At 41.2% G+C, this 23273-nt stretch overlaps 2 protein-coding genes across 3 annotated transcripts; one reads left to right on the plus strand and one right to left on the minus strand.

The window, feature by feature from the left end:
• The first annotated feature begins 3666 nt into the window (after nucleotides 1-3666).
• LOC146698705 (NADH dehydrogenase [ubiquinone] flavoprotein 1, mitochondrial-like) lies at nucleotides 3667-7436 on the plus strand. Its single transcript, XM_085473976.1, has 10 exons — nucleotides 3667-4014; nucleotides 4455-4540; nucleotides 4641-4811; nucleotides 4916-5099; nucleotides 5174-5363; nucleotides 5488-5700; nucleotides 5791-5957; nucleotides 6035-6116; nucleotides 6845-6990; nucleotides 7132-7436. The coding sequence occupies exons 1-10, from the start codon at nucleotides 3931-3933 to the stop codon at nucleotides 7225-7227; spliced, it is 1419 nt and encodes a 472-aa protein (XP_085330102.1). The 5' UTR covers nucleotides 3667-3930; the 3' UTR covers nucleotides 7228-7436.
• On the minus strand, nucleotides 7434-18600 carry khdc4 (KH domain containing 4, pre-mRNA splicing factor). Of its 2 annotated transcripts, XM_085473974.1 has the most exons (14): nucleotides 18462-18598; nucleotides 17860-18043; nucleotides 14352-14480; nucleotides 14170-14249; nucleotides 14021-14073; nucleotides 13751-13929; nucleotides 12530-12741; nucleotides 11954-12014; nucleotides 11018-11069; nucleotides 10312-10628; nucleotides 9850-9996; nucleotides 9298-9407; nucleotides 9119-9204; nucleotides 7434-8252 (listed from the first exon to the last, which is right to left on the minus strand). In XM_085473974.1, the coding sequence occupies exons 1-14, from the start codon at nucleotides 18488-18490 to the stop codon at nucleotides 8005-8007; spliced, it is 1887 nt and encodes a 628-aa protein (XP_085330100.1). In that variant the 5' UTR covers nucleotides 18491-18598; the 3' UTR covers nucleotides 7434-8004. The 2 variants fall into 2 exon arrangements, with proteins under 2 accessions (XP_085330100.1, XP_085330101.1); XM_085473975.1 differs by lacking the exon at nucleotides 7434-8252 and having other exon boundaries at nucleotides 9137-9204; nucleotides 9298-9379; nucleotides 18462-18600.
• Nucleotides 18601-23273: the final 4673 nt, after the last annotated feature.

Consider the following 23273-nt stretch of genomic DNA (forward strand, 5'->3'; position numbering starts at 1 on the left):
TCGGAGCTTTGTGAATGAATGTGGTTTAACTGATGCCAGCTGTGAAGTGTGAGTTTCTATGTGAGCTGTTTTTTGTTTTCCTGGCTTCGGTGAAGGGACATGGGGTACAGTCTGAGCAGAGACCCCGCTATCAGGGATACATTTTTGTCTTTCGGTTTTTAGTGGACCTTCTCAGTGATATGAATTCATTTTCCCAAGATTTGTTTCAGTTATTGTAAAGAGAATAAATAAAGATATCTAAGCTTGGCGTTTCTGTGTTACTGTTATTTTGGTTTTTTTTACTTTTTTACTATTTTTTTTTTTCTTCCCATATCTGCCCCCATCTCACCCTATCCCCAGTATCCTCCTCCTATCACACCAACCTTCTGCATATCCTCCTTCACTACGTCCATGAATCTTCTCTAGGCCCTTTTTCTTTTCCTCCTGCCTGGCAGCTCCATATATCTAATGTCCTTCCTCTGCATATGTCCAAACCATCTCAGCCTTGCTTCTCTAATTTTGTCTCCAAACTGCTCAACCTGCGCTATCCCGTTGATATTCACATTTGTAATCTTGTCCATTCTGCTCAGTCCCCCCAAAAATCAGCATCTTCAACTTAGTAGCACTAAGGAGGCAGAGCTTGAGGAGTCTATCTACAAAACATACGTTGGAACAGATCTCACAACAATCTTGTAAACTTTGCCTTTCACTCTTGCTACTATCCTTCACCCCTCACACTCGTATCCACCCACTCCATCCTGCCAGCACTCTCTTCTTCACTCTCTTGTGCACTGCTTGCTTTTTGATGGCTAACCAGAGGTATATAAACTCATCCACCTTCACTACCTCTATTCCTCACATGTTCACCTTCCACCTCTCATTCACACGTGTATTCTATCTCGTTTGTACTGATTTTAATTCATCTTCTCTCCAGAGCATAACTCCACCTCTCTGGGATCTCCTACACCTGCTCCCTACTCTCCCTATAGTTTACAATGTCATCTGCAAACATCATAGTCCACAGAGACTCCTGCCTGACCTTATCAACCTGTCCATCACCACTGCAAACAAGATCCACAAAGACACGGTGCAGCTCCTGACTTTCTCTATGCTTCTGCATCAACACTGTCAAAGCAAACAGCAGTGCTCTTTCTCGGAACGAAGCCATACTGCTGCTCGCTGATCATCACCCTTGCTCTTTAACCTAGCTTGAATAACTCATAGTTTCATGCTACGGCTCATCAACTTTATTCTTCTGTAATTACGACAACTCTCCACATCACCCCAGTTCTTAAAGATCGGTAGCAGTACATTTCTTCTCTACTCGTCAGGCATCCTCCAACTGTCCAAGATTATGTCAAACTCATTAAAAAGTCTGCTGCTACCAGCATCTCCATATCTCTACAGGTACTGTATGTCAGTAGGACCAGCCATCTTTTCACTCTTCATCCTCTTCATAGCTGCTCTCACTTCCTCCTTACAAATTCCGCTGCACTTCCTGATTCTCTAACTGCCCTCCATCTGTCCCTCTTCTCTGGGGTTTAAAAACTAGCACATAGGCAATTTTCTAAGTCCGATGTCAAAATCCACGGAGAGTTGAGAAATAGTATAACGCACTATATCTGTAATACTAGTGAATTTAAACTTAAACTAAAAGGACCCCCCAACATTTAATAATTAAATAGTTGTGACTGAGCTGTGTGGGCAGAAAAAAAGTGCTGCTGTTATTTTTAACATTCTTGTGCTGACATTTCTTGTTAAGTGCCAGTAAGTGATCTGTAATATGAGCTAATCTTGGTGAAATATCACCTCACTGAGGTGTCAGTTATGCTTTCAATGGCATTGTCAGAAAAGGTGAAAAGTGATGGGAAATGAAGCGTGCCTGAGCTAGTTGACAGGAACGTATAGACTGAGCTGGCACTGTGTTTTCAGTCAGCGATCACTGTTTGTTTACAAAGTTCATCGTTATGCTGACAGATTAAAGAGTAATTGTTTCAAATATTCGTTTGTCCCGATTCCAGACAGATTATTTAATGATTCTTTTTGTTTTGTTTGGATTTTATAGAATCGAATTGATTATTTATGCTATTGTTACTTTAATATCGCCTCTGTCAGTGCGCCCCAGGGCAGATTTGGCTACAATGTAGCTTGCCATCACCAGTGTGTGAATGGGTGAATGACTGATTGTAGTGTAAAGCACTTTGGGGTCCTTAGGGACTAAGTAAAGCGCTATAAAAATACAGGCCATTTACCATAATATTTTGTTTTAAATATTTCTCATGTTTACTTGCTTGGCTGTTACATTCACTGTCCACTTTAATAAGTAAACCTTGTTAGTATTGAGCTGGGCCCCCTTTTACCTTCAGAACTGTCTTGATTCTTGAATTCACAACTGGAACACTCCATATTCAATACTGACACTATACCATTACATAGTTGCTGCACATTTATCAGTTGCTCATCTTGTTCAATTTTGTCTTATCAGTGTGAATTGTAGCTTTAGTTTCCTGTTCTTAGCTGACAAGAGAGGCACCCAGTGTGGTCTTCTGTTGCTTTACCCCGATTTTCTTCAAAGTTAATTGTGTTGCTTCTGCGTTCCTTTGCTGTAACAAGTGGTTATTTGAGTTGATGTTGCCTTCGTATTGGCTGGAAGCAGTCTGGCCAATCTCCAGAGAACTGCCTCTCGCTGGATATTTTCTTCTTTTCTGATCATTCTTCATAAACTGAAGAAGTGATTGTTGGGGAAAATCCCAGCAGATCAGCAGCTTCTCAAATATTCAGTCTGGCACCATCAACAATGGTTTGCTCAGTTTTCCTAGTACGGTTGTAGCACTGTGATTGGTTGACTAGATATTTGTGTTAACGAGCAGTTGTGCAGATGTGGCCATGACTGTGTGCTTGAATGATTTCTTTGGATCATAATGGAGGTTGAACTTGAGCTCACTTTTTCTGCCCCCTAACTCTAACCCAGGGGAAATAAACTTGCACGCAACACTTTAAGCCCATTATTTCTTAGTTTAAGTGATTGAGCTGGAAATGGTGTGGGGGAAAAAGTGAACAGGTCTTTAACATGGAAGTCATTCTGACCTATGAAAGGCACAGGTGTGAATAATAAAATAAAACGTGGCTGGTTTGCGTTCATGGTCCTAATTTTGTTCTGGCTCTGTCTCACCGTGGAACTCGGCTGCACTTAAAGTGAGTAACATTTGTGTGTTTCGAGTTCAAGTTCAATCATCTATGGAGCATTTTCACAGAAGATTAAAAGGAAATAACACCTCAAGTGTTTCAGTAAACTTTTCCTGTCAACCAGCACACAAAATACCAAGACAAGTGGCAAAGCAGGCCTCACGGATGGTATAAATAAATCGGTGCCCCCCACCACCATGCCAGGAGGCCATGTTTACTTTCAGATTAATAATTCGTACATAACCATGTAAACTGTGCACAAAATCCCTTAATAAAAATGATATGATGTGGCTTTGATACTGACCCAATAATTGTCTCGATGCACGCTCAATCAGCCAGGTAAGGAAATCCCAAAAAGTTGATTCTGTTCATCTGGAATTAATGTTTTCAGTGGGGAAAACGTTTCGTCACTCTTCTAAGTGACTCTCTGTGAATAGTACTCATGGCCACTGATCAGCTGGCATGACAATTTCCATATTAGTGAGCATTAGTTTTTGGGTGACCCAATAATTGTTTCTGTGTGCGTGCGTGCGCGTGCATAACATAGCCTAACGGGTACCTTCCGCGAGCAGGACGTGACGTGGTCTCTAATCCTCTTAGTTTAATTAAGCTGAACCAGCAGGCGTAGGCTGCAGCTCCTTCGGCAGCCGAGGTTTAAAAGTCGACTCGATCTTCTAAGAAAACGTAGACCCTGGGAGAAGCAGCTTTGGAGTTTAAAGCAGTTTAAAAGTGAGCTGGGGGTGGGTGTCTTGGGCCCCCTGCAGGATGCTGCCTCCGCGGATGCTGTGGGGCGCTGTGGCGCGTCAGGTTGCTCCACGACTCACCTACAGCACTGCTGCGCAGCCACAGGTATGTAGGCCTGCGGTCACACATCAATACACAGCACAGAGAAGAAAGTGGCACGTTTGTGAGTGAAATAAGATTATCCGGATCGTTCCACTAAGATTTTTAGAGCAACTTGTGGTCTTTAAACGTGTATCCCCCCCCCCCCCAATATTACTGTCGATTTTACAGTAAAAGACAAAGATGAATGCGTGTTGTGCAATTTTAAAAAGTCCTATAAAGTACTCCTGGGTTTAATTCAGTAGTAGTCTTATGTTAAGCTTCACAAAAGTTGTATTGTTTGGCATTTTAATTTGTTGATATGGCGCCAAATCACCTCAGCATTAATCTCAGAAGTAGAACATTACAGGTTGTTTAAGGCAGCAGATGTCCAAACCCAGAAAGACTGACAGCTTTTTTCAGCCACACCTTTTCCTTTTTTTTTTTCCAACTTTTCTTATTTCCAGCAGGTGAAGCCAAAAAAGACCATATTTGGTCCTCTGAGTGACCAAGATCGGATATTTACTAACTTATATGGCCGACATGACTGGAGGTAAAAGTATTTGAAGTAAAACCACCTTCATTACTCTCTAATGACCTGTAGAAACACCTTATCTCTCTCTGTTGCTCTTCTCTTCCGTTTTTTCTCCCAGACTCAAAGGAGCGCTAAAAAGAGGAGATTGGTATAAGACCAAGGAGATCATACTGAAGGGACAGGACTGGATCCTGAATGAGGTGAAAATCTCGGGGCTTCGTGGCAGAGGAGGAGCAGGATTTCCGACAGGCATGAAGTGGAGTTTCATGAACAAACCCAGCGATGGCAGGTAGGAGCAAGAGGGAACAGAAACAATCTGCGAATGATGCTAAGGTTTCATGAATAAATAATCTGTTGGCGTGTCTGTGACTTTCCGCGTTTGCTATGTGGTAGGCCAAAGTATCTGGTGGTGAATGCTGACGAGGGGGAGCCTGGGACATGTAAAGACCGCGAGATAATGCGTCATGACCCCCATAAGCTTATAGAGGGCTGTCTGGTGGCTGGGAGAGGCATGGGAGCTCGTGCCGCGTACATCTACATTAGAGGGGAGTTTTACAATGAGTCATCAAACCTACAGGTAATGTATGGATGGATGTGTGACGAACAGTCCGTGGATGAAGAGCGTTTGTCTTAATTGTTTTCTTCAAACAGGTGGCCATTAATGAGGCGTACAAAGCAGGGCTGATTGGAAAGAACGCCTGCGGCTCTGGGTATGACTTTGATGTGTTTGTTATGCGGGGAGCAGGCGCATACATCTGTGGAGAGGAGACTGCTCTAATCGAGTCTCTTGAGGGCAAACAAGGGAAGCCCCGGCTCAAGCCGCCTTTCCCTGCAGACATAGGTGAGGTAAACTCTCCACAGCAGCCTCCAATATCCTGCAGCACCTAATTATGGTTTAAGAAACTGCTAAATAGGGTTATATTCTAATTATAGTTATTTACTGCTCTCTTTCTCTCTCCCTAAAGGGGTGTTTGGATGCCCAACAACGGTGGCCAACGTGGAGACAGTTGCTGTGGCGCCTACGATCTGTCGTCGAGGCGGCGCTTGGTTCACCAGCTTTGGGAGGGAGAGGAACTCTGGGACGAAGCTGTTCAACATCTCTGGTCACGTAAACACCCCATGCACAGTGGAGGAAGAGATGTCTATTCCTCTGAGAGAGCTGATAGAGAGACATGCAGGTGTGTGTGTGTTTAATCCAGTTCTGTCCATGAAGAGTTTATGAAACATTACACATTTTTTTCCTCTTTTCTCTCGTATGATTGGTGCAGGAGGAGTGAGAGGTGGCTGGGACAATCTATTAGGAGTGATCCCAGGGGGGTCCTCCACTCCCATTATCCCTCGGCATGTGTGCGATGATGTGCTGATGGATTTCGATGACCTGGTTCGTGCAGAGAGTGCCCTGGGAACCGCAGCTGTCATAGTCATGGATAAATCGGTAAACAGTTGGCTCCTCAAACACAGGCTCCTCAGTGACAGCAGAAAGAAAATCTGACTGATGCGTCTTCTCTGCAGACCGATGTGGTCCGAGCCATTGCACGTTTGGTTGAGTTTTACAAACACGAGAGCTGTGGACAGTGCACCCCCTGCAGGGAGGGTAAGGAACTACATTCAACACTGGGCTCAGGCAGTAACTGTTAAAACATCCATTATCTCACCCTTTAAAATCTTTTTACATCCTCCTTACATTCCTTACAGTGCTCTTCTCTCTTCATTGAGCTATAATAAGCACTTGTGTGAACTGTCAACAAGAACATCAGGGTTAGGTGAAGCGTTTACTACTCAGGACATGCCTGAAGGGTACATAGGTATGATAAGTGCTCAAATATGTTATTATAGCAAAATAAACACTCTGGTAAGGTAAGATATACCTGTAAGAGCACAATTATCGAAGGATTGAAAACATAATACTGGTAAAACAGAGGTTTTATGACAAATTAATCATAATCTGAGCCTGTATTGATGCATTTTATTTGCACATATGTAATGTAAATCTCGGTTAGAAAAAGCCTTTTTAAATGTGTATAATTTTTGCATTAATTTGGACAAACAGTGCAACAGCATTCGTTTCATTGTCTTAGTAAAGCTAGAGTCATAATGTGTGAGTAATTTAATCAATTAGCTTCAGGATTTGGATTATTAGTTTGTGAAGAACACAAAAGGAAGCTACAACTGTTATTTTAAGATATCAAATAGGTTTTTAAGTCTTTATTAGAATTGGATTAAGATTAGGGTCAATAATAACTCCTCCGAGGTAAAACTTTGCTTAAAAGTTTCAGGAATTGTAATTTTATAATGCTTGTTCAACTCCTTCCTCTCCCACAGGAGTGGACTGGATGGATAAAATGATGTGGAGGTTTGTCCAAGGCGAGGCAGCAGTTTCAGAAATTGACATGATTTGGGAGCTCAGTAAGCAGATAGAGGGACACACCATTTGTGCTCTCGGGGACGGAGCTGCTTGGCCTGTGCAGGTGAGATTTCTTCTTGGAGGCGTTTTAAGCACTTAAGCACAAGTTCAGTAAAACTGAGCCTTCAATTTCAAAAGAAATGCTAAATGTGAAGAGTCAGGGGCGTTTACCCTCTTTTTTTTTTTTTCCCTTTTGTGTGTGCAGGGTTTGATCCGCCACTTCAGGCCTGTCATGGAGAGCCGCATTGCTCACTATAACAAGAAAAATCCCGCAAGGGCGCCAGAGGTCGAGATGATCTGAAAGTGAAATGCCTCCCATTCAGTCTGTCATCAAATCATTCCATAGATCATTTATTTTAAGTGTAAATATTACTTATTGATCAAAGTTATCCTGATCGCAAAAGCTATGTGTGGACAACCAGTCTGCTTTGGTGATATAAAAGCAGCAATGACATCTTCAACTTAGTTAACTGATGCACGACGCAATGAAAGAAATGAACACATACGTCAATAAATTAGCTTTATTTCATAAACTTGAGAAATAAATTCAAATGCTTCACTGCGTACATGTCCAGTCTGATCTGTACAAAAAAAGGAGATGATCAAGAAAGGGTTAAGTGATTGATGTTTGTTTTGTTTTTACTTTGGGGAAAGAAAAGAGAGTGGGAACAGGAAAAGATGTGTTAGGATGAAAGGAAAACTGGTCTGTGATTTACAGTCTGTGTTATCATTTCACAGAGACACACAGCTGAGCTGGTGCAGGTTTTCCCTCGATTCAGACCAAGAAGGCAGGCAGAATATTGCTCAACTGACCAGCTATACATCCAGACTAAAGGTTGAAGTATCACTCCGGCAAATGTCCTTCTTTGAACAATGACTAATGACAGTCAAACAAACAAATGGGAATCTTTACAAAACTTTAGCTTGTCCATTTAGACCCAAGTGCTAAATCCTGAAACCAACACAGAGCTGTTACGAGTCATCCTGGTGAAGAACAGATGGGCTCAGTTTGGGTGGATATCCTGTAAGACTCAGCAGAAAGCACTCGGTGAGTTCAGATTTTTTTTTTTTTTCTGCATTAGGGTGCCATCCAGAAAGGTATAGACTGCTGCTGCGGCTGTGTTTTAGCTCGAGGGAGTGGTGGAGGAGGGCAGCGATAACCCTGTGCCCAGCCTGAGGTGGTTGTGGTAGTTGAGGAGGTAGGGGGAACTGCCCCAGGGTTACCTGGCCCTGAGGTGGCTTTTGAGGTGGGGTGGTCTTCCTCTTCATCAGAAGAGCCGCCGGTGTATGCCACCAAACCTGTTTTCAGTCTTTTTACTGCAGGTGCTAAAAGAGGAAGAAGAGAGCAAAAGAAAAAACAGGAAAAGAGAGAGAGAGCGAGAGAAAGGCAGCACATGTGGAGAGGAGAAAGAGAGAAAAGATACACAACAACAGCAGCAGCTCATTTCAAGTCAAAGGTAATTATTTCAAACACATGTTGGGAGAAACAAAAAGTTAATAGATCAAATGTAAATCAACGTTTATGTCAGCCGGTTTGAGGAGGGGGGGTGGCAGCCATTCAAAAGCAGCCATTGGTTGGTGGGGAGCGACAGTGTCAGGGGCCGTCCAATCGAGCGGCAAGACGGTGTCACAGGACGAGTCGTACCCCACCCCCAACCGATATCCATCATCACACCGGAGACACATGGAAGAGAAGAAAAACACAGAGAAAAAGAGAAAAACACAAAAACAGGAGAGATTCTCGTTAGCGAGGGAGGAAAACGAACGTCGGACAATCCAGACTGATGATGTCGTCACGGCTCGACATAATCGCACTCCTTTATAAAAAGGAGTTGAAGGCACACAAAAGGTGTTGAGTCATAGCTCCGCCTCATTATCTTGAGATGTGTTGTCACAGCAGCAGACTCCTGGAAAAGCCCGTTTGAGGCTTATTGTGGCGGGCGCTGCATTTATCTCAGCCACAAAACCAGGAGTGGCTTTAATATTAAATATAGAAAAACGAAACTAAATCTGTTTTTGGGGGGTTTATGTAACAGACATCCAGCTTCAGTAGGCAGGGAGAGGATTTACATTTGTCTCTACAGCTCTACATTAAGGCTGTGAATAAAATTGAGGCCAGGCTTATAAGAGGGTCACAGTCCGTGATTTGGATTTGGGCAGGGATTTGTCAATCCACAGGATAACGCCCTTACCGGCGGGGCCTTGCGGTGCTTTTCTCTCTTCCACCTTGGGTCTCGCTCCATTCACAGCCAAGGGGGGTGGAGGCATTAGCTGCTTACTGGAGAACACAAAGAGAGGGAGTGAGTGAACTCTTCTCACTGACCTGTGAATATTATTAACCTGAACAACATCCTGTGTAAAATCTGCACACCTGTCCCTCTCACACGACGGGCTGGAGGAACTCTGTGGTTGGGATCCTGGATTCTCAGGGCTGCCCATGGAGAAGCCTGCACCTAAATTAGTCATATGAATGGGTCCATGCTATGAGCAGAAAAACACACAGGCACGATTAGGAGACATCCTCAACTAAGCCCTGCCCTGACACTAAAAAACAATACACACCTATTTACAACACCAAAGTGAAAAAAAGCTAGCTTACCACAAACCTGTGATTATAATGATATTTTCCCGTCCACTATGAAAGATACTTTTAACAGCTCTCCAAGCTATCTCAACCAAGGTACAAAAGACATTTGAAGAGAGCAAAGATGATATGTTAGGAGACAGAAATCGGAAAGAGAGGTAAGAGTGCTTCCTCGGCTCATGAAGGTGACTCGTGACAATGAGGACTCCGACATACAAACAGGGAACAAACAAACATGGAGACCACGATGTGGAGAAAATAAAATATAGGGGGTGTTTAAAAAAAAAAAAAAACACCAGAGAATGATGAGGGGGTGAAAATGCAAAAGAAATGTATCACCTGGTATCCCAGCAGGCCACTGTCTGTCTCGTCAGGCACCTCCTCTGTAAAGCGTCTTTTCTGTGGTGGGTTGGCTGGGGCAGCAGGAGGTGAAACTTTGGGTGGTGCTGCAGCAGAGGGAGGTAAACGTACAGGAGGGGCTAGAGTCTGCACAAAAGACGAAAACAACAGTATCGTCTGGTTACTGATTTGCCTGCTATGACACATATCCTTGGCGAGAGTTTCACAGTTTATAAAAGTAAAATTAAAGAAGTAGTAATCCAAAGATCTAATTTTGTGCAGAAGTTTTGATTGTGTCAGATGTTTAGATTTGCTCCTAGTTAGCTTTCAAGGGGTAAAGAGTTAAGTGGACCTAGGAAAAAAATGGGATTGTTGTACAGTCAAAGATTTTACACAGTCTTGTTTTATTTGTGTTTCTGGATGCCTGCTTTAGTTTTAAGGCCATGTTACAATGAATCCTACCTGTGGCAAGATGTCAGGAGCAGGTACTGGTGCAGGCGTGGGTGCAGGAGCTACAGTGGGGACAGGGGCAGGGATAGGGACAGGTACAGGTACAGGGACAGCAGCAGGAATAGGAGCTGGAGCTGGGCGGAGAGGGTACTGAGAGGGAACACCAGCGGCAGCCACTGGCGGCACAGGAGGTGGGACAGCGTAAGGTGAAGGGACAGGCTGAGGCTGAGGTGGGGGTACGGGCAGTGGGTAGCCTTGCTGGTAGCCAGTAGGGGGGTAGTAAGGAGGTTGAGGAGATATCCCATTCACTACTGGCGGCTGTCCAAACCCTGAATAAAAACAAAAGAAACAAGCAAAACAGCTAGAATGAGGCTCTCACAGAGATGTCAATAAACAGATGTGTTAGACTGAGAATGTCTGTGAAGGTTCTCAGTCATCCAGGTCATCGTAGTCTAAGGAGCTTGGAAAGAAAAGCGTCTGGACTTCTTTAAGTTGCTTGAAGACGTTTCACCTCTCATCCGAGAAGCTTCTTCAGTTTCAGTTTCAGAACTGAAGAAGCTTCTCGGATGAGAGGTGAAACGTCTTCAAGCAACTTAAAGAAGTCCAGACGCTTTTCTTTCCAAGCTCCTTAGACTGAGAATCTTACAGCTTTCAGTTAAAGAAAAAGAGCTTTGGTACAGCAACAGAAACTACAGAAAAACTACCAGCTGTGGAGTACCTTGTGGTGTTGGCATCATTTGATTAAGGAAGCGAGAATACTCTGCATGGACCTAGAAAAGAGGAACATTGCATTTAATCTTGTTAATAGTTTTAAAAAAAATAAAAAATTTACTTTGAAAGTCATCCTATAAAGACAAGAGTTCAACATAATGTAACCATTATAAAAGAAAAAAAAACATAAAAACCAACTGTAAAAGAACGAGATCTATCAAGATTCAGTTAAAAAACAACAACAACAAAAACGCCTTCGAACATTTACAGCACAAACTACCTTTGAGTCTCCACCTTTAAGAAAACGGCTGTGTCTGCAGAAAATACTTGTGGTCTCCGCTTGTGGTGCAGCACACAAATAATCCTTCACTATCTACAGCTCTGTAGCCGATGTGCGCATCTGCAGAAGCTGAGATCAGTGATCCCTTAAACCACAAGGAAGTGTGTGTTTCTTTGCTTAGTTTAAAAACATTTTCGTTTTATCACCAGCGAGTGTCAACAGTTAACACAGTGTGGAAACATCAGTGCCACCAGCGATTGAATTAATTGTTCATTTGCAATATTGATCTCGTACCATTAGTGTTTCCAGTTGTTTTGTTAAAAAAAAAGAAACAAAACACTTTTCATAACTAATCTGTGACAGGCCACCACTCATTACTTACTTATTATTTATTAATGCTCAGGGACTGTCTAGTGACTCCACAGTGTAGGGGTTTGCACCTTTGCCTAACAAGCAAAAGATCTCCAGTTTGATCCCGTGAGGAGACAAAAATCCCTCTGGGGTTGCATCAGGAAAGGCGTCTGCAGTAAATATCCGGCAAAACAAATATGCAGAGCTACCTGCTGTGCAACCCTGTGGATAAGGGAGCATCTGAAAATTGGTTTTAATGCTTGACTGTCTGCTGAAGCTGGAATGGGGAAAATGGACACTTGGAGTACTCACTGTCTGAAGCAGGTTCTCACACAAAGTCTTTGCTGCTGCAAGTCCTTCAGGTTTCGAGTGACTGGAGAGAAAAACAGCAAAAATAGTTCATAATCATGGAAAACTACCAATATTTGAAATCCACTGTTCTCTATTGACGCTGCATGTGACATATTTACACCAGACTTCATTTTCTAATTTTTCTAAAGGAAATTTACACAGAACTATATGACAGTTGAAGTAGTTTTGGGCTTCGTGTCTGTACAGTACTATCTTATCTTACCATCTTATTATTCTAACACCCAGTAATCAGAACTTTTTAATGTTATTGTTTAGTAGTGGGTGGCAAATAGTTTGTAGTTGCATTACCACCACCTTTTGGCCATTATAGTGAATAGCATCCCACCAGGCACTGGTAAAAAAAAAAGCATCAATCACATTTACTTTTAATTTATTTTCTTAAAAAATAATAATAATAATAATAATTTGGAAATTCTGACTGCGCTCTACTGCAGAAAACTCCAGAGTGTGGCAGTGTTGTGACAACGCTTCATTAGCCTGCGCCGCCTTTAATGGACAAAGACTGATGATACCCACCTGATGTAAATGTACATGGGTTCAAAGGCCTCTCGTCCAGAGGCAGGCTCCAAACAGCCGGATCCTTTCCCTCTGAGGAAGACTTTGGCCCCGGTCTCAGCCTGGATGTGCTGCAAGTATGAACAGCCGGGCCCCTCGACACGCTCTTTGACTGCAAAGCCCGGGACAGCGTGATCCAGGCCCACAAAGATCTTATCTTGAACAAAATGCATCTGAGAAATGAAAGAAAATATGAAGGGTTGCAGTAACTATGACTAAACACATTACCATACTGACAGTTTTCAGTCCCCCCTACATTTATGCCCCTTTTTAGACATTAGTTCCAGTATATCTCCAAACATTTTTAAATTCATGAATGTCTAGAGGTAGGTTGATCATTCCAAATATCGGCAGTATCGAGACAAACACTTTTATTGGATCAATACTCTATCCTAAAAGGTCAGACTGTATTCCACTGAATTGTGTTAAATTTTTTATTTTAATAAGAAAACTATATCTCAAACATGCACTATGAAAAATGTCTGAAACTTTTTGTGTTCTGTGTTATCACCTGTTTTATTTAAAGCCTATAACACATTTAAACAACAGAACTTGACCGAAGTCCTTTAAAAACAGGCACATTCACATTCCAGGTCTCCAAAAAATCCAGTTTCAAAAAGCTGAAAGGTTTTGTTGTGTTAACTAATTATTATAGAAAGTAACAGTTACAGGGATTTTGGTGGTCATTAAAAGGTGTTCAGATTTTTAAACTGATGCCCATTCATCTCATAAATCATGGCACACCGCTCTCCCCTACATAAGTTACCTTTATAAGTTAAAAAGCATCGGTATTGGCAGTAGTGCCTCTGTATTTATCGCACACCACTAATGTCCTTTTTTTCCCCCCCAAGTGAAGACTGTTGTTAAATCGACTGCTACCGAAGGTTGGATGCAAATCAAATCAAATGTCTTTTTCATTCAAACAATCGCAGCTTCTTTGTCTGCACTAGATGTTTGAAGTCTTCCAAGTCTTACACTTCTGAAGTATATAAAATCTAAAGCAACCTATTTACTGTTCTTTTGAAGGCATTGATTAAATATGACGCTAACTATTTATAATCTCACCCCCCTCACCTTTTCTAAAAACAGTAAGTGTATTGAGGCAATTGGTAAACTGATCGGTGCTTCAAAATTAGGTGGAAACAGAGAGTATGACCTGCATCCATGTGGGAACTGCCTTACCCCTGACTGAAAGTGTGGTTTGTGGTGGGTCACAGGGGGCAGTGAAGGAGCAGGGAGGTTGTTCTGCTGATACACTGTGACTGAAGCCCCAGTAGAGGAGAAAGATGGAGAGGATGATGAAGCAGTTGCAGCCTTCACCACCCCGTTTGTGATGATCTCCTTGATTCTATTAACTGCTCCTGGAAAACGGAGAAGAGAAACTGTCAGTCGAATTACGAGCTACACAAAGACAAACGTTTATGACTGACTGAAGTTTAAAAGAATACTTACTGTCAACAAGCTCTCTTGTCTGTCCTTGGACGTGTAGATACAGAGGTCGATCCCTGATTGGAATGAGCAGAAACAAGGCCGAGTTTACATAAAAACATCAAACACCGGGTCTACTATCAGTTCGGTTAGTGAAAATGAGAGACAGTCACCCTGTTAGCGCTTTGGTCTTCTCCTCTGCTGTCATGTAACGGCCTCTGGTCGACACTGCAGCACCGCTCACTTTACTGATCTGTGGACAAACCATATTAAAAATTACAAACCACATCACGAGCAATCCGCTAGCTAAGAAACAGACCTAACTTTTGAAAATATCATCCATATTGTTGCTGACCTCATCCTGCGTTTGCCCGCGTGTCAGGAGATTTCGACAATTAATTGGGACGTCATTGATCTCAACTTCAGCTACCACCAGGTCGTCTTTGGCTTTTGGCGGCACTGGAGGCTTTCCGACACCAAGGACCTGAAAGAGGGTACGGAACAAGAAGCATGCGTCAGTCAAGGCACAGCTCATTATTTTATACTGGAGACTTAAAACATACATTTTAACTAGAGCTGGGCGATAGAACGATAACGATATGTATTGCGAAATAACTTTTTCTCGATAGAAAAATTAAACTATTGCGATAGGCCTCATCTCTCTTGGCCTCTTAAAAAAAAGAACAGCCAATCCAAATTAAGTAGCGCAGAGCCGAACCAATCACAGCCGCAGCGTCACGTCACGTGACTTGTTACGTGCAGCACAAGTGCCAAGGCGCACATGTGTATTTGTTTGGGAAGCTGCCAGCTGGGCTGCCCAGGTAATGAAGGAAATGAGTGTGCCGACTAGAGAAAAATCAACCAAGAACGTGAGCGAAGGTTACCGGAGAAAAAACCGATGATGGTTCCAATGCCGGAGAGCTTGTCGAACAGAAGGGCCATAGAAGTTCCGTAGTGTGAAGGTATTTCGGCTATTTCAAGTCTGACAAAAAACTTAGTAGCTTGCACTGTAAATTGTGCCGAAAGCAAGTCTGGAAATACAATAAACCGGTGCATGCTCAATCTCTGACTGAAAGCGCTAATTCGTCATTCGGCTTTTGTCAGACTAAAGTAACTGTTAAAACTGTTTGAAAAGCTCAGCTATACAACAAGGAGAGATTGAGAATTTCCTTTTAGTTCTCAGTTTATTTGATATTGACAAAAGTTAGTCAGTTTTGTCTGTTCTTCTGTAAAACAAACTAAGATTTATTTTTAGAATTAATATTTTGTTTCTAAGTGGAATTGACAATTTAGTCTGTTTCGTTTGTTCTATTTTGAAACTTAAACGCTTTAGCGGCAGGTTTTGTGTAGTTTGCACTATTTGCCTTTATTTATCTGAAACTGAAGTCTCATGTTCCTTAAGTACATCTACCCTGTTGAACTTATTATGGGAAATAAATATTTAAATTAAAACGAGCTGCTAATTATTTCACATTTTACTTGTGAGCAACGGCACATTTAAATCTTACAAATATAGTTATTTGGCTTATATCGTGATAGATATCGTTATCGCCTGAAATGAAAAAACATATCGTGATATGAAAAAATCTTATATCGCCCAGCTCTACTCTTAACAAAATAATCCTGTGTCTCCACTCATGTAGGATTTGGCAATTGATAGATTTTTATTATCAATTACGACTCTGGCTTCCAAAGACTTTGAAAACAAGGTAATGAAAATGTTGCCGCCTTTTATTTGGCAATGACTCGCACTGTGATATTGTGACATGATTGTTCAGCCGAGCTCAAGCCAAACTGTGGAACAGGAGGACGTTGTCAACAAGGGCGTTTGTGTTTCTTTGTTTCAGTTTGGATATGTGCAGTGTTTAAGAAAATCCAGTTACAGAAATGTTCAATAAAATTGGAATAACTCTGAAGTGAAAACTATTTTAAGCTGCTCTCTTATTCGCAAGGGTTCGCCACTGTGGGTAACCACATTGTTTTGGAGCCAAAAAGGGATTAGCGTCTGAGTGTTGAGAATTAAAAATGATTTAATAAAGTTTTGACTCAATATAAAATTGAAGTTACAAGTTAACAATAAAATATACTGTTGTCACAATGTTGATGCAACAAATCTTTAAAGCATTAAAGATAAAGCGGTCCTGTTCATTAATCTGCAATATCACTAAAGCACTACAAAGCCATTTTACAGGTCTGTAAAAGCAGCATTTCCTCCTCCAGCAGGAACTGTAAAGAGTGACATCTGGTGGAGGTGAAGTGTACATGCGCAATGCAAAAACAAAATGTACTAATTTTACTTCACTGTTTTTTTTATTTCAGATTAGTTTCTACTTCGTTATTAAGATATTTGTTTGATTGCACTGTATTGCATTTTATTGAAATACATAACATGTTACTTATATATATTTACCTGCTGAAAAAAGAGGTATATGTTATCTTATAACCTTGATGTTGGAGTCTAAGTGTAAAAATGCAGGACAAGAGAGAAAATATGTGGGAATACAGTTAAAGCTTTAAATCAAATGTCATTATATAGACACCGTGTTTGAATATCCTGTTTTCTTAATTATCTTCTATGAAATCCAATAATATCTGAATATGAATATCTTTCTTATGTTTTTGTCAGTGCTGGTCACATGTACACATATATATATATAAGTGTATGGATACACCAGGAAGAACACATAAGGCTTATGGTAATAGGAATAACTATAAAAGTCTAATTTCCTTTGGAAGCTTCCTAATTGCTTGAACCCTCCAAGTACTAAGAAAAGGTGGTTCCTTTATTACCTCATTGAACACATCCGTTAAGAAAGGACAGAAGATAATACCGCCCCACAGAATCTCGGTGTTTATTACAAGAAATGATCACCATGACAGATTGTGCGTGTGTTAGGTCACAGTGCATTTTCCATTTCATAACATAGCCTGCTGATATGTTCTGCACCTTTACCCACAGGTCAACACAGCACTGCTGCGACAGAGTTGTTGAGTTTGTGTGATGAACATAAATGTATAAATAAAAAAAGCTCTATTAAAGTTTAATGATTACTGTACTGGACCCTATGGAGTAATGGTTGAATAATTTGACTTCAGGTAGACATCATCTCTCCAGGAGAAAAGTGAAAATAACAGTGGCCCTACAGTATGAAGATGTTGGGTAAAGTATTTTGCATACTGGAGGTTAAACAATCACAACATCCAACCCAAAATTATTAAATTTCGGGGTGGAACAGCCTTGTATAGTGCAGTCTGGGTACCACGCTTCTCTATTACGGTGTTGTGCCAAAAACTGATTTCCGGTATTTGCCAAAAACTGACTGCTTGTATTTAAACTGCTATAAGTAACTTGTTGGGCTATAATATGTGAAACATATGTCAAATGCATCCCTCATGGATGACATAAAGTCATCTTGAGCCGCAAACAACAAAGTAGAAGCCGCAATCAGTTTTTGGCAGTGACTTTTATATAACCTTTATTTATGCAGTTAAAAAAAAATCTCATTAACATTAAATATGTCTTTTGTAAGAGTAAGTTGGCTAAGAGCACAGCAGAAATGGCAGCAAATATTACAATAGTTCTGTAAAAATATTTTAAGTGGGGATAAAGGACCAGATTGGTTATGATGTAAGTACAATAACACAGAGTTGTAAAGATACTTCAAAAACAGATAATTTTTAAATTCTATATATAACCCCTTTGTAAGCCCTGTTCACCGAAGTCTATGCCTAAAGATATTACACATAAAAAATACACAGAAACATTGGAAATCACTTTTTGGCACAACAACGGATTCAATAATTTATAAAATCGCCTTTAAAACAAAAGTAATTAATAGAAAGACCGCCATGCTGTTCATTACCTTATCAGGCGGCCCGGGGTTGCCTATCTGTGAGGGTTTGAGTTTGCCTTTGGCCACCAGCATGGCATTAATCTTGGCAGCCACAGCAGCAGCAGCATCCAGAGCTCCAGTGGGTGCAGCTTCAGCCTCCCCCATCCCACCAGAGCCAGACCCGGGCCCAGGCTGGTCCCATTTGCTGCGGCGGCTGGAACACAGACAGACAAAAAACATTAAACTAGTCAAAAAAGTTTGTATAACCCTCACTTCAGCCCACAAACCCCCAAAAACTCAACCGTGAGGATAAGCAAACAACACCCAATGCTGTTATTGTTGACGTTTTGGAAACCAGAACTGTGGTCTAACAGGGTTTTTTCCTCTTTGTATTCAGTTTGCGGTCACAATCACAGGCACTCTGCCACCGAAATTAATTATTTAAAAATATTTTGTTTTTGAGTAGCTACAGGATAAAAAGCATGAGCTGCTCGCCAGCTGCAGCGCGACAGCACGGCCATGATTATATAAGGCGGCTAACGTTAGCGAGCTAGCCGGCTATCTGAAAGCATAAAGGCGGCGGCTAAACAGCACAATAAAAATACAAAAACTGTCCGGGTTTAAAGGCTTACCCGCTGCTCTGAGCCCCACAGAATGACATCAATGTTTCGTCAGATAGAAAAAAATCCCCGTGAGGAAAATCTCTCCAGACTTCTGCACAGCTCGTACAGTCAGCTGTGCTGATGGCTAGCCGCTTCGTGTCTCACCGTTTCCGCCTCCGGTTACTGCTGTTCTCGCTCAATGACGCCACCAGAGGGCGCCAGACACCAGCAAGTGTGTTCAAAAGGGGGAAAAAACAGAAGGTTCAGGTGGGATGCTTCTTCCTCACCTGTCGTGCTACCCTTGGCCAGTGTCTCTTGAGGCGATATCAGAGTTTCCAGTGAAGAGAAAACCCTTGAGATGCCGGACAGGCTTCATGACGAGGTGAGTTTTAGCAGGTGTACTCCTGCTTAATCCACTGAAAAACCTCATAAATGAAAGGACACAGGTTACTGCACTGATTTGTGTTGAAATTCTGTTAGGGTTTCAAATGCGCAAATTTAAACATAGTCAGTCAGTCATCTTTAAATGCGGAATAATTTGTCGGTTAAACTGTGACAGTAAGCCAAATGAATGATGTTCACTCAGTAAATATATGTATGGACTGATCATACATAAGATTAATGTTTGAAGTTTAACACTTACAGCACTATGATAGCAATAATAATAATAATAATAATAATAATAATAATAATAATAATAATAATAATAATAATAAAGACAATGAAACACATTTGGTGTGGTTTTCCAGTTTTGTATTTCTGTTTAATACTACTTTTTGGTTTCTGCTTTCTGGTTTTATTGATGTTCTGCTGTGTTTCTGTGTCTTTTTCTTTCTTTTTTTTTTTTTTTTTGGTATTCTTGTCATGAGTCTTGGTTTCCCCCACCCTCACCTATGTCCTGTTGTGTAATCAGCCCCAAACACACTGGTGTTTTCTTTATGTACTCTTGTTCAACCCCTTGTTTTAAGTATTTAATCAGCTAATCACATGGCGACAAGTTCAAACCAAGCATCAGATTGGGGAAGAAAATGCTTGTTGATCTCATCTGATCTATTGAGATTTTTCCACACTATCATTTATATGGTTTTCAACAAAAAGACAAAATGAGAAAATATGGAGAGAAATGTGGGTGAAAATGCCTTGTTGATGCCAGAGGTCAGAGGAGACTGGATAGACTGCTTCGAGCTGATAGGAGGGCAACAGTAACTCAAATAATCCTCATTACAACTAAGGCAGAGGAGCATCTCTGCATAAGCAACCTGGCAAACCTTGAAGCTGATGAGCTACAGCAGAAGAAGAGCACACTGGGTGCCACTCCTGTCAGTAAAGAACAGGAAACTGAGGCTACAGTTTACACAGGCTCATCAAAACTGGAGCAGAGAAGATTGGAAAAATGCTACCTGGTCTGATGAGCCTTAGTTTCTGCTGTGACATTCATGGTAGGGTCAAAATTTGGCATAAAAAAACATGAAGTCATGGCTCCATCCTGTCTTATATCAACAGTTTAGGTTGCTTAAAAGAATACTTACTGTTTTTTTCTTCTTTTTTTTTCTTTTTCTGCTCATTCTGTTGGTTTTTGGTTTTTGCCCTTCTCCCCCGTCCCTCTTCTCAGCTGTTTCTCTTTCCCTCTTTCTTTCTCCCCTTCTTTCCCCCAGTCAAGTCTGTCCCATGTTCAGTAAGTGAAAATAAAATAAACAATAAAAGGTGAATCAAATGGACCATTATGGCAAGGCTGGGATGGTCAATTTGGTAAAGTAAATCCGTTGGGCATCTTTCTTTGCCTTTAGACAACAATTCTGATGGCAAAAGAGCCAAACGGGACAGGCAAAAGAAAAAAAAAAAAAAGTTTAGGTTGCTTGGTGATATAGTGGTGTGGAGAATATGTTCTCAGCACATTTGGGGGCCCTTGGTACCAATTGATCATCTTTTAAACACCTCAGTCTACACGAGTATTGTTGCTCACTGTGTCCTTCCTTTTATGACCACAGTGTACTCATCATCTAACGTTTGTTTCCAGCAGGATCACACCCCATGAAACAAAGCTCAAATCATCTCAAACTGCTTTCTTGCGTTTGACAATGAGTTCACTGTACTCAAACGGCCTCCACAGTCTCCACAGATGTCAATCCAGTTGAGTAACTTTGGGATGTAGTGGGAAGGGAGTTTTACATCATGGATGCATATCTAGTAAATCTGCAGCAACTATGTGATGTAATCATGTCAACATGGACCGAAATCTCTGAGAAATCAATCTGTGCCACAAAGAATTAAGGTTGCGCTGAAGGAAAACAGGGTCTAACCCAACACTAGCAAAGTGTTTGTCAAACAGTTTATGTTCCTGAATTTGCTGTGTTGCTTTACTTGCTGTATCCTCATGTTTTCTCTGGCTCGCTTTGTTTTTGGACTTTTCTGTTACTATCAAAGCTATTGAAACTTGTGATTTTTTAAAGTTATTCAGCATTCATTGTCCTGCACTTGGGTCCTCTCCAGCTTATCATGATACAAATGTGTTCCTGCTAACATGGACCAGTTTGTGAGTTTTGTAAAGAGACTTAAAATTAAATGTTTCTAAACTGACCCAAGATTAAAAACCCCAAGTCTGCTCTGTAAAGCAAAACAGACCCAGTCTTGCAGAGACCCCATTTGCCCCTATAGGCTAAGCCAGGCAATGGCATCGTGCCTCCTGGCTCTTAAGCTGTGCTGTCTTACTGAGAGTCACTCTGGCAGGTACAGGTGTTCGGTTACTGACCACCCTGGGTTTTCAGAGACAGGGCCAGGAGGTGCAGGTTTCTGTGGAAGGTGAGAACACCTTGCAGGGGGGCAACATGAATCAACAGATTGAACAACTGGCAGCCCTGCTTGTATTTCTGTTGCTCTGTGGTGCAGGGTGCTGAAAATTATCTGCTAAACTCTGCTTTCTTCAGTTTGATCAGGATCAACATGTGTCATGTTTTCATACCAGGAAATTGTTGGTTTGCATTTATCTATTGGGCCTAAGATCATTTTATCATTTTTATGGTAGAGGTCATGGATAGGTTTTGGTGTTTTTATAGTAACTAACATGCTTTTTACTATATGTTTAATTTATTTAACTGTATCTTTTAAGTGTGCTGCAGATTTTTTGTTAAATGCAGATTTAGGTAAGGGTAAACTTTACATGCTAAAACTGTTAACTTGTAAAGTTCACTGTTTTAACTGACCGTCAGTCATTATCACTGATAAAAAACAAGCATGTAAGCTTACAAGGGAGGTCAACCTTTGAGCCTTGGAAATTAATCATATTTCTTCACCAGGTGAACAGAGTTTGCTGTGCAGCATTAAGCCATCAGGACAGGAGGTGACCTCACAGCTATAGACTTGATTGCTGAGGTGTGTCATTTAATGAGCCACCCGAGCTGGAAGTTCAGTCAGTGCAAAGACAGACGGGTGGAACAATAAGTTGTGTAACACGGTGCAGCCAAGCCATCATGACTGTAGTGTGATGTTTGTACAGACATGATTAAGTCTTGGTGTAGAACTAGCAAGCCCATTGGAACAGTCTGTTATTGATCCTGAAGATAAAAGATATGCTTTCTTATTTAATAAAATAATAGATATACTCTCGATCGCTGCCTTTTCATCCTCAGTTTTCAACCCGCCTGTCAAACTAAAATAATCAGCCTGGACGACGAGTAGATATTTAGTACTTTTTTATAATGATTTTTATTGTTCAAATTGAACGATGGCGCTTTTCCTTTATTTTCTTACATGGTTTTATTGTTACACTGGTTGATGATCAGACTAGTGTAAAAATTCAGCCTTTTTTCTACTTGCTCTGCCAAGAAGAGGGTGATATCCTTAATATGGTGACTTAAGGCACAAGACTCTGTCTGTGAGCTCACAACGGCCCACACACCTGCAGTTCAAACTTTCTGTTTCCACGGGGCAGCCAATCAGAAAAAAAAGAGAGAGGAGCAAAAGGTTTTGTTCAAGGTGGGCTGAACTGTGAGTCCTGCAAAGTGAATCCAAAATAAACTGTAATACAATTAAAATCCACGGACCTCTGTCTTTCTTTATTTATTGTGACTTTTAAGAATTTTCAAACCATGAAAAAAAGAACCGAGGTGTCTTCTCCAAAGTTAGGTGGGTTTTTTGGGTTGTTTTTTTTAGCTGTGGCAGGCAACTAGGCCTAGGGTGGCCAGGTGTCCCACTTTATGAAGGACTGAACACCATTTTTACTCCTTGTCTCGCTGCCCCACATATTGAGACATCGTCCCACATTTTGGTTGGCTTTTAAGTCAGTACATGCAAGTCTCACCAGAATCAAGTGAGTGCAAGTCAAAAAGAAAGAGATTCATTGAAGCACAGTTACTAAATGTTTTAAGAAAGAATGTTTTTAAGTATGTTAGGAATATTGCAATAAAAATAAATATGTTATATTTCTCTTTTACATCATCTTCTTAATCTTATTCTTTCAGCTGCTTGTTTTAAGGGTCACCACAGCAGATCACCTGCCTCCACACCACCCTTTCCCCAGCATCCTCCTGGGACCCGGGACCCTTTTAATCCGGTATGGAAATCTCATTCTTGAGGCAAGGATTTGTCCCACACAGACAAACTCTTGATCTCACCCTCACTCTGATTTTTTCTTTCACTTCACCTCCAGGTGGCACTCTAATTCTAACAATGACACTTAGAGCTACATTAGCTGGTCTATATGTCACATTTAGATAGTTATCATACTGGTGTTTTACTTTAACCTGTTGGGCCAAATAAATTTACAGTAAGCAAACGTATCCAGCTTGACCTTTATATTTGATTCTGCTGAACACAAGTGTATTTATTTAGTAAATAAATGCTCAG

The sequence above is a fragment of the Copadichromis virginalis genome, linkage group LG11 (assembly GCF_057382275.1).
Source record: "Copadichromis virginalis isolate Kocher_CV1m ecotype Utaka linkage group LG11, C_Virginalis_male_GT1.1, whole genome shotgun sequence".
Lineage (NCBI taxonomy): Eukaryota > Metazoa > Chordata > Actinopteri > Cichliformes > Cichlidae > Copadichromis > Copadichromis virginalis.